The sequence below is a fragment of the Dermacentor albipictus genome, chromosome 1 (genome assembly GCF_038994185.2).
Source record: "Dermacentor albipictus isolate Rhodes 1998 colony chromosome 1, USDA_Dalb.pri_finalv2, whole genome shotgun sequence".
In the NCBI taxonomy this organism is placed as follows: Eukaryota; Metazoa; Arthropoda; class Arachnida; order Ixodida; family Ixodidae; genus Dermacentor; species Dermacentor albipictus.
The window spans coordinates 455,108,650-455,120,208 of record NC_091821.1 but is presented as its reverse complement, the minus strand read 5'-3'; the positions used below and the strand labels follow the sequence as shown (position 1 = coordinate 455,120,208).

Sequence of the window (11,559 nt, the reverse complement as noted above, 5' to 3'; positions counted from 1 at the left end):
AATTGCATTTAACCACATCACAAGGAGTTGTTGGCGTTGTCTGTAGCTGAAACACAAACTAGGCTCAACAAGCTTGCGTGACATTACCGCTCCGTTGTATCCACTTAGCATATATCTATTGACAGATGCCCACCCTATAGAGTGGAGCCGCTCGGTATTCAGAAACGCAGTCGTAGGTGACAGGTGAGACGCCAAAACTATGCAGTGTAGTTCGAAACGTAATGTTTCTTTTTAATATTATAATCTACGCTTCTTCAGACTATGTTGAATGGTGGCCCTGCAGTAGGAAATAAATAAGATGATGCAATGACAAGTCCCTTACGCCAGTGCGCGTGATCAATATGCCCAGCGTAGTGTGCCTTAGAAAATGTTGCACTACCTTGTATGTTCGTGAAGAAGGACATAAAATTAAATCTTCAGGTCTTTCGTTCTGGCCATCTCGCTCTTTTTGCCAAAATGACAAACGACGACCGATGCTACAGCTACTGCTAAAGACGCAAAACCAGGCATGAGCGCTGCACATATGGTGGCCCGCAGCACTTTCTCCTTAGCTACTGACGTCCTCGCGCAGTTACAACCAAGACTGAGTGACACGACAAGCTGCCTCATACTTGCTCGCCAAAGTTTGCACTTTCTCAGCTTCCGGTGCACAACGAGCCTGACAAGTTCTGTCCTAAAAAAGCCTCTTCAATTCGTCACTGCCCCACGCTTTGTCGACTCGTGAATCACGCCGGTCGTCTCGTGAATCGCTTCGAAACCACCGTACTTCTCGATCGCCTTGGACAGAACTTCTTCCAGCTTAATCAGTTCGTCGGCCGATGGCGCCAGTTGTCGCACACTCCGCCTGCGACGTCCTTGAATGGCAGCCGACGTCGCTCCATTAACGAGGAAGAAAGTGTTGGTCATCAGCGACGCGATGATCGGGAGCAAGAAGGCGGACACCGCCAGAGGAGCCATGATAAGGATCAGCAGGGGAAACACGATGTCGTACTCGTTCCTGTAGTCGTGCTTGCCCACGTAGTGGTCGTAATAGTAGTCCCCTTCAAATTCGTCGTAGCGCCGCCTGTCCTGCCTGTGGCGGCGGCGGTGAGGATGGTGGCCGTCGCCCTCTCCGCCTTTACGCTTGTCCGTGGCTGGGGGCCAGTAGTTGTAGTAGGGCGGATAATCGGCGCCGTCGACGTCGTAGTCTGCCACCACCGGAGTGGTACTACTGCTCGAGCCAACGTGAGCACGGCGACGCAGCGGCGCTGGGCCCGCGTCGAGACGGCGACCGTGGCGGTACCGGCGCACTGGACTACGGTGTGGGAGCCCCCTGCTGGCTCCGACAGCGATGATTTCGGTTGGCGATGACGTTGTCGATTTTGGGTACGCTTCGCAGTACACTGCCAGGAAGGCGGACAGCAGGAGACCGATCTTTGGTGGGGAGACCTGCTTGAAGGAAAAGGCGAATAAAAAAACCAGTGAGGAACTCTTGCGCATATGTATAGGTGCTTGACTACAGGGACTTCTAATGAGCATGCACAGTAATTGTGGTGTTTGCATGGACATCACAGTCATAAGCTGACTAATTTCTCATCATCTCGAGAAAACAGGGCAGGTAGACGGTAGCACAGGAAGTCACGGTAGTCTGAACACTGCACTGGTGCAAGCCAAATAACGCGATAATACGTAGCTGCATGTTTTATTCAAGAAACACACATATACAACGAACGCGCGCATATCACTATGCTTTTACCGTATAAAACAAAGCAATAATCATAAATTTATTTGACAATATGGAATATGCGCGAAAACATCGTTAAATTACCTTAATAGTACTAATGAAGTAAAAAGTACTGTATTTTTGTGGAGAACACTGTGAATACAGGCTCGCAAAAAAAAAGGTCGAGCAAATTAATTTGTCACCAGATTGCTGCAAACTCAGCACCCTTCAAGAATAGATTTCGCCAACCAGGCTGCAAAACGCACGCAATAAAAAACGTGTGCGTATTATGCTTTTTCTAGTAGCCCCTTACGTTTTCAAACACCATTACTGGCACCGAGTCAGGGAAGTAAGGACTTACTTGTGAGTATACCATAAAAGCAGGATATCGTGGTGGATTCAAACCCACGAACTTCAGGTAGGAATCTCATTCAATATGCAATATCTTTTTTTTAACTTACCATCCAATAAACAAGTGATTTTTTTTTCTTATAGTACGTTACGAAATTGCAGCTGTACTATATCTGCTTGTTTACGACAGCGAAGGTAAAATAAAATGGAGACCAATGTTTAATTCTTGGTTGTACTATCCATGTGCAAGAATGATTGATGCATATTCATCGGGTTCCTATATTCTGTGCGACAAACCCGCCTATTATCAACGTGTATATAACGTAAATTTCGCTTTCATTTAGATACATTCTGATTGAATAAAGGTACGCGGCATCATGGGTGGGAAATTCTGCAGAGTGGATAAGTGCTACTCACACAAAAGGATCAGCTGTACACTGTTCAACTCTAATGCATGGGGGGCAAAAATTTTGGGGAGTTCGTAATTGTTCATTGTGACGGATACATTCAAAAAGCAAAGTCGGAAACAAGCGTGGTCAACCAATTAAGGTCTTATTAGTCCAAAGCATGAACATTTACGAATGCACCACGTGCAGCTTTGAATCACACAAATAGGAAAATTAAATTTATTACAATGAAAATGCCATATTCGGTGAAACACAAAATATCTTACAAGGGAAGTAGAACAACATCCGGTGTTTCACACGACTGTCTATAATTATTAAAAATAGGGGATTTCAGACATACTGATACCTCTCTATTAGGCAAATGTGATTCTGCAAGTATGCTTCTGCACTAACAATGGTTATGCGATGCTTGTGCAAACACAACAATGCCTTCATAAGAATTTCACAGTTTCAATTCGCTTACAAGGAATATCACTGCTCAAACAGAAACAAAAGCAGTCGAGCAGTTCATTGCCTATCGGTGTGAGTGAAAGTGATAGCTGTGATTGCCTCCTATCGCACCCACTAGAATGATGCCTGGAACAAAAAACTTTAATAGGCCGGGGGCGCTATTAAGATACGTCTACACTAAGGGCGAGAATGCGCGCAGCATGCTGGAGACGGGTGAAAGCGCGCCGCGAAAACAGGTGTTAAAGAGTTAACAGCGCGCACAGACCAGAACGGGGTGAACACAGCGTTGTGTCCTGTTCCTCACTCTGTTTGCGTCTGTGTGCGTCGCTAACGCTTTAAGATGCTTTACCAAGTAGCCCACCAAGCCATTCTTGAAAACAGGCGATCAGCAACGTTTTCCTACCGCGGAGTAAATCGGTCTTGGAGCTATTTTTTGCGGCAGGCCGCCTGTTGTCAATCAGGGAGACCAATTAGGAGCTGCCGATTCATTCACGTGGGCGGACGCTGCAAGAAAATGTATACCCCTCTCCCAGCATCGCTAATCGCAGCCGCAGTGAATCCAGCTAAGGGCGAATCACTTGCTGGCCTTGGTGGCAAGGACGCCTGCAAGTGTGGCCATGCCAATGCTGGTGCGTTCGGCCACCTGCCCCATGACGCGCGCGTTTACGTCGATATAGTGTGGGCGTGTCCTAACGTAAACTTATTCTAGTCTGTTTTGTTTCGATTCTGGTCATTAGCCCTCCGGCGATTAGCGAAAATCCTTTAGGCTACGCCCACTTCACCTGTCTCTCACGCTAAGTCAAGAAAACTCCAATAATTCTCAAAATGACACGTACACACTGCTTTACACATGATTAGGCAGGACATATATATATATATATATATATATATATATATATATATATATATATATATATATATATATATATATATATATATATTGTTACGCATGAAGAAAACGAAGACCGGTGAACGTGCTTGCGGTCCCGCGTGGAGGAAGGAAGAAGAGAACGACGCTGAGTTGATCAATCCGCTGGCCGTTCTTGCGCTCACCTTCGCGACTTAAAGTAAGTGGTCCCCTACATCTGTAAGGGTTATAAACGGTCTCCTTCGCGCGTAACAATATATATATATATATATATATATATATATATATATATATATATATATATATATATATATCTACATATATATATAGTCATATAATGAGAAGCCAACAAACACTGACACCAAGTACAACATAGGGGTAATTGCATGTGCTTAATAAATGAAATAAAGTAATGATAAATTAATGGAAATTAAAGTGGATGAAAAAACAACTTGCCGCAAGTGGGAACCGAACCCACAACCTTCGCATGTCGCGTGCGATGCTCTACCAATTGAGCTACCGCGGCGGCGTTTCCCCATCCACTTTCTTGGGTATTTATGTGTACTAGTAGAACCCTGGGAGTGTTAGCCAGCGCCCCCACTCACAGACCGTGGTGGCAGACGTGGAACGTCAACACGACGTGTTGACGACGTGGAACGACGCGTCCACGACGTGGAACGACGTGGAACGTCGCAGACCATGGTGGCAGACGTTCCACGTCTGCCACCATGGTCTGTGAGTGGGGGCGCTGGCTAACACTCCCAGGGTTCTACTAGTACACATAAATATCCAAGAAAGTGGATGGGGAAACGCCGCCGCGGTAGCTCAATTGGTAGAGCATCGCACGCGACATGCGAAGGTTGTGGGTTCGGTTCCCACCTGCGGCAAGTTGTTTTTTCATCCACTTTAATTTCCATTAATTTATCATTACTTTATTTCATTTATTAAGCACATGCAATTACCCCTATGTTGTACTTGGTGTCAGTGTTTGTTGGCTTCTCACTATATGACTAATAAATATCGAGTCTCTCGGTTAACCCCCTTTCTTCTCGTTTACATATATATATATATATATTAGCCCTCCGTTACTGGTGAAAACATTTAGGTCCCCGCGGTCACGCGACGTCAAAAAAAAACGACGAAAATCCGTGTTTTACTGAAATGCAATAGTTGTACTATCAAGAGCCTGAAAACAATCTGCTTAAGGCTTTCATTACTTTTTGTACGTAGATGAATTCGTCGTGTAATAGATTGGACGAGTAAAGGCAAAGGTCTACCTAAAACAATCAATGACGTCCATTTATTGCTAGGTTATCGCTACTGACTATGCGTCTGGAGGCACGGCCGATCACGTACAGTGCACCAAAAGTGTAATTAACGAACTGCTTCTCGAAGTTGTCAGCGAAGCAGTCGAAGATGGTTGATGACTCTCCGCTTAACAGCGCTGAGTGCTCAACCTTCTCGTCTGGTCCAGCCGTTGCTGCCATTCCTCACTTCTTTTGGCAGCTTAACGTTGTCAAGCCCTTTCGGCACATGGACTACGTCGTTCTGTCAACTGTCCTGCGATAAGTATCCGTTCGGACGGCGTTTTAGCATACCGTTGCGCGCCGCTACCATCGTCGAGAAACCGCCGCAAGTTAAGCAAGGAGAAGCCGAGCAATCGAAGGCACCGGCACCACTCTCCTTATTACTGCTTTTCCTTTGGGACGTCTACAATTACGTCAGCGCGGCTTGGGTCACCCAGAGACGCCGGCGTAACCTTCATATCCCACTACCTACTTTCGCTCTGCTGGCTCAGATCCACTGAAATGCTCTACACGTATGCGTGCTCCTGGCTTGTGAGGGAAAACATGAGGAAAACCTGTCACGATAAACAATGCTAATAGCTTTAAAGCTAAACAGAAGGCACCTTCTGTAAACTAACAGAGCGTTTAATAGGGCTGTTCAAAACAAAATCTTTGTGCATCTCCGTCCAGGCTTGCGTCGGCTGTTATTTAAGTTTGACGTCAGTGTTTTGAAATAAAATCCCAGCGGCATAGCTCTCCATTACAGCTCCCCGGATTTTATTGGCTTTAAATAATTTGAGTCATCGTTTTTTCAGATGATGGCGCAAATATTGCATTCATTGCTTGAGCACCAGCGATGAGCGAGCGTCATCTATAGAGTCGGCTCTGTTGACAGAAAAGAAACGGAGCTAGTGCAGTGGCTTATGTGTTAGCGGTTCTCTGTGTGTTATGTGCTGCGAGCGTTGACCGCGTTGCGTGCCCTGTACCCGGGATGTCTGAGTGGCGGCCTCACGCACGTGACGTCAGTGGAAGGGACACTCTGCTGCCTCGCCGCGCTCACCCGCTCGCTAAGTGCATGTAATTGACGTTCTTGCCCCGCCGGCCCTGCCAGTGTTACCTAAATATGAGTATGGAGATTTGAAGAACAGTATGGTGCGGAATGTTCCAGAACACTATATATACCGGCGTAATGGGGCGCAGTCACCATCGTTACTACGCTTATTGCTCCTGGCGCCGTCTGCTATAGTCATCAGTGTGGCCACATGCGTGTACGGCGTTGGTTTCTCGTCATTGATGTTCCGTTGTCGTGGCCTACTCGGAATCACTCGGCCTTCTTTTTTTGACGATGAAATCAGCAGTTTGCATTCGCTTACCGTGTCTGCGCTGTAGTACAGTGTCTGTGTCCAGTGCGCACTCTGTGATGGGTTTCCCACTCTACTGGCCACACACATTCCAATTTCTTTGATGCCCAGCGTTTTAACACATCCCGAAAAATGTTTCATGCCATGCTAGACAAATTAGGTGGTCGCTATGGTACGGTAATGCATATGCAGTGCTTTAGTGTAATTGCAGCAAAATGCGGTATTATTCTGCACTGTGGTACGGATACAAAATGTGTCATTACGTAAGTAAAGGATGAATCGACATATTTGAATCGTTCGGCACGATGCAAGCCGATTTCGCTCAAAAAGCGCGAAGGAAGTGTGAAAAGAGAAATTGTGTTGCTGAGTGTCAGATGTCTGGTCTGCCCGCTATTCCATACATCTTTCACGTAACAACTTTTTGTCAGAAGGAACTGATGTACGAGGGCAGTACGTTATTAACTAATTCATTTTAGAGGGTTAGATTCAATACAACAAAATTGACCAAACTTGCGCCTAAGCGCATCTACATTTTTAATTGGTGCCTTCGAGTGCTCATTCACACAGCTGTTATAAAATGTGTGGAATAGTAGAATGGCGGAGAAAACTAGTCGGCAAAACTGACAAAGTTCTGTAGTCATCTGCTGATGTGCTCATCTTCGTAAGGTAATTAAACTTGATTACTTCCACCGGGACACATAGTCTGCTCAGACTAACCCGACTTTCCTTTCTCTGCTCCTGCCACATAGGTAGTGGACCCAATTCACGGGCAAAGTTCGTGCAGTGATTGGAATCAGTGATATAGCGCAACAAAAATAGGCGGCAACCATGGCTTAGACCACCATGTTTAATATTACATATAACATTACATATTCTTACATTTAACAATGAAATACATGAGAGCAATAATAGCTACTTCCGTATATAGTGCAGATGCCTTTGTTGAAATCATCAGTGAAACTGATTGGTCACCAATTAATTCTATGTCTGATCCCGAAGCAGCACTAAACAAATTCTGCACTTTATTTTTATTGGCCGTTTCAATTAAGAGACGCGCTGTAAAATGTGGGAAAAAGTATAAATATCCGCGCAACCCATGGATGACGGATGGTCGTCTAGAAAGTTTAAGAAAGAAGGAAAACATGTCGAAGAAAATTAAACGTCAGCCCTTTAACACTGGACTAGCTAGACGCTATAGTTGGTACTGTAAATTACTGAAAGTTTTACTTAAACAGGCAAAAGAAGGTACTACGAAAATAAATTTTATTAGAATAGAGATAACCCCAAAAACCAATGGAAGTTATTGAACCTGTTCTTAACAATCATCTGTTGATGCCTCTATAACCAAAATAAATTGCAATGGTCTCACTCTTTCTGAGCCCAACGAAATTGCTAATGCTTTTTCGGACTACTTTTCTTCCGTTTACACTAATAACAACCTACATGCGCAGTTCTATAATACTTTGAGCCGTACGACACAATCATTCTTCTTGTTACCAGCCACACCAAATAAAGTGTGCTCCACGATTGCTAACCTTAAAAATACAGGGCCTGGCTTAGACAATATTTGTGTCAGGCATTTAAAACTGGTTGCGAATTTAGTTTGCGACACGCTCTGTAATATTATCAACCTTATGTTTAAAGAAGGCGCATTCCCTCCATTCTTAAAAAAATGCCAAGATTATTCCTGTTTTTAAAAAAAGGCGACAAACACACAGTTAATAATTACCGACCAATCGTAATGATTTCCTGCCTTAGTAAACTCATTGAGAAATTATTTGTTAAGCGTCTTAATAACTACTTAACAACGTTTAAATTGCTAAATCACAATTAACTTGGTTTCCACCCTGGAAGTTCCACGAATCTAGCTGTTCTATCTCTGACTGACTACATAAAAAAATGTATTGATTCGGGAAACTTAGTCGGATCTGTATTTTTAGACTTCAGTAAAGCTTATGACACGGTTAACCATCATGTCCTATTTAATAAACTTGACTGTTATGGTATAACCGGTCCTGCGCTAACATTCTTAAAAATTACTTACATGACCGGCCATACACAGTACATGCAGCAAATACTTTCTCAGTAACAAAATGTATTAACTAAGGTGTACCACAGGGATCAGTTCTGGGCCCTTTGCTTTTCCTTTTATATATTAATGATCTTACGGATTATCCTAACTCCACCAACTACGTTCATTGCATTTTATACGCAGATGACACAGCCATATCTTCATCTGACAAATATGTTGGTACTCTTACTTCTAAGTTAAATATTACATTAAGTAACATTAAAAACAGTGTAGCAACAATTACTTAGTTCTTAATCCTCTAAAAAATAAATTTATGTTGTTCAAAAGTGAGTTCACAGGGCTTTAACTTCTATTCCTGAAGTAAAGCTTAGAATTAATTCAATTCCCGTTAGCACCGATGTCACTTTTCTTGGAATACATATTGACCCTCACCTTTCATTCCGCTCTCACTTCCAGCATCTCAAGCTCAAGACTGCGTTTGGTATACGAGCATTATTGAAAGCTCGCCCTTTTTTTTTTTCTCGTGAGGTTCTGCTAGCGTTCTCTTATGCGCTCATTCATAGTCACATTAATTACGGCATTGTTTCATGAGGCAACACGTCCGTTTGTCGCTTATCATCAATTCAACATATCCAAAATCAGTCAATACGCATTATCACTTCTAGCTCCATGCAATCCAATGTCTCTTTGTTACTTCGCGCGTATAATATCTTGCCTATTAATAATTTGTTCCTGTTTAACATACTCGTCTTACTCCACAAGTTGCTTCATAATAACATTACGTTTCCGTTCATTGCAGTTGACCTTTTGCAGAATAAAAATATAACCAGATTTGCGGCTAACAACAATTTCTTGTTACCCATGGTTCATACCAATTACGGCAAAAAAACATCTTCCTTCACTGCAATTTCTTTTTGGAATGAAAAACCATCCTCTATAAAATCCAGTACTTCTCTTCAAATCTTTAAAAATCACCTTAAGCATCATTTCCTTCAATAACTTAACTACGATCTGGCGGTGTACCTTTGAGTTTTCTCTCACATGTCATTTCTTGTATTTCATCCATGCTTTTTTCCGACTTTCTTTTATAATGTGCTTTTTCGTGTTTGATTGTAAATATCATGTCTAATGATGTATTTGATCTGTAGTGGTTGTTTATAATAACGCTAAGTTGCTGGCTATTGATACCACCATCAATGTTGTTATTATTAACCGAGGGTCCCACTACAGTTCTTTCACTTTGGGACCCTCGTCTGTATATTTGTCATGTTGTAATTACTTCTTTTTTTGGAACCAATAAATCTGTAATCTGAAACTAATGTTCGTGAAAAAGCGATTGTCAGGGAAATTATTTGATTATTCGATTATAGAAGTTTGATATATGCAACATGATGTGGCTGTAGAATTATGAGCTCACTAGAATTATGAGCGATGTGTAAAATTTCCATTGAAGAAAAATGCCGTTTAATCAACGCGAAACTTTGCAAATGCGTCCTGTAATCATGCTTTGTTTCCGTAGCTGCACAGATACGGTTACTCGCAAGGCGCAATGCTTTATGAATGAGTCACTGGATCGTGGTCCTGCCCAGAGTGGCTGCTGTTACACACATAAAAAACTAATTAAAGCTTCTATTGCTTTACGTGCCTTAACCGCGATGAAATTGTGTGGCGCGTGGGGGGATATCAGAGTTTTTTTTTTTACCTCTTGGGCCTCTTTAACTTGCACCTAAATGTAAGTACACGAGGTTTTATTCTCGTGTCACTCCCCTCTGAATGACGCCACCTCGGTCGGAACCGAACACCAGACCTCAAGCTCAGCAGCGCAACAGCCACAGCCTACGTGCTACCACGGCAGGTGGTTATGTGGAAGACACATTACACTTGTAGTCCTCCAAATGCTGGTACTTATCTAACACTATAGCGAAACAGACAAGCAGTAATTAGAGAGTTCCGTGCCAAGCAAGCACACAGTCAGAGCTCGCGCAAGAGAATCAATCAATCAATCAATCAGACGGAGCGCAGCAGACTACAAATGCGTGTCCCCCTGCTGATGCCACCGGCGCGCTTTATGCAGGGCCGCCATCGGAAAGGAGTGTGGCAAGAAGTCATGGTGCGAGCGCCGACGTTCACAAAAGCCATTCTGTGCCTAAGAAACATATATATATATATACAGAAAGGCAGAGAGGTCGGCCTGAGCTAAAACTTGCGCCTAATTCTTACTCTTGTTGTACATTGTGTTGTGTGCTATGTTGTGCTTGTCTTGCTTGGACACGGTTGTGGTCTGCATTACGCAATAAATAACAGAAATAAAAATAAAACCAGATATATTTTAGGAGTCGGACGTTAGCCAAAGATCGGTGGACCAGTTGGATTCGGGAGGTCAGGGCAAAACCATAATCGAGGCAGTGCAAGGGGACATGGGTTAGGCCACGTTTGAAGTCAGAGAAGAGCAGGGCAAAATTTATTTGAAAGGAAGACTCAGGGACATGGATAAAAATAAATGGGTGGCTAAAGTACGCAAGTATCTGTACCTGAAAAGCGTGGACACAGAACGAAGGAAGGGGTCAAGAAAGTTGGAAACCAAGTACACGATGCTTGAAAGTGTAGATCGACAACCAGTAGTCATCAGAAAGAGAGTGATAGAAATAGAGGCAGCGAATTGGATGCAAACAGTGGAAACGAAGAAGATCATAGAGATTTAGGAGAATGAGAAAAAACAAATTAGAACGGAAAATCTGTACCATAACAGGAAGGCCATCGCCTTGCTATTTGAGGCTCGAGTTGGTTGCCTAAGGACAAAAACATAGCGGAGCAAATAATTGCAACTAGATGAGACATGTGTGTGCTGCAGCAAACATTCGGAGAGTACTAAGCCCACACCTTATGGAACGCGAAGGGATTCCCCCAGCGAGAACCCTAAGAAACGTACAGCTTCCAGAAGCACTTGGATTTAAAGTAGACGGAAATATCAACCGGTCTGCAGTCTAGATAAGCAAGAGGACTTTAGAGTATTGGTGGAAAAAGCTCAGACAAGAAAATGAAACGATCGTATCCATTACAGACAAAGGGAGCAGTACAAGGTAGATAGAGAAGTTTGCAGTT

At 43.4% G+C, this 11,559-nt stretch overlaps 1 protein-coding gene across 1 annotated transcript in view; it reads right to left on the bottom strand.

Moving 5' to 3' along the window:
* Positions 1 to 205: 205 nt before the first annotated feature.
* LOC139059316 (uncharacterized) overlaps positions 206 to 11,559 on the bottom strand; it is a 28,594-nt gene continuing 17,240 nt past the window's right edge. Inside the window, exon 2 of the mRNA XM_070537546.1 lies at positions 206 to 1,428. Coding sequence (XP_070393647.1) covers positions 688 to 1,428 — 741 coding nt within the window. The 3' untranslated portion in view covers positions 206 to 687. The remainder of the gene's footprint in view (positions 1,429 to 11,559) is intronic.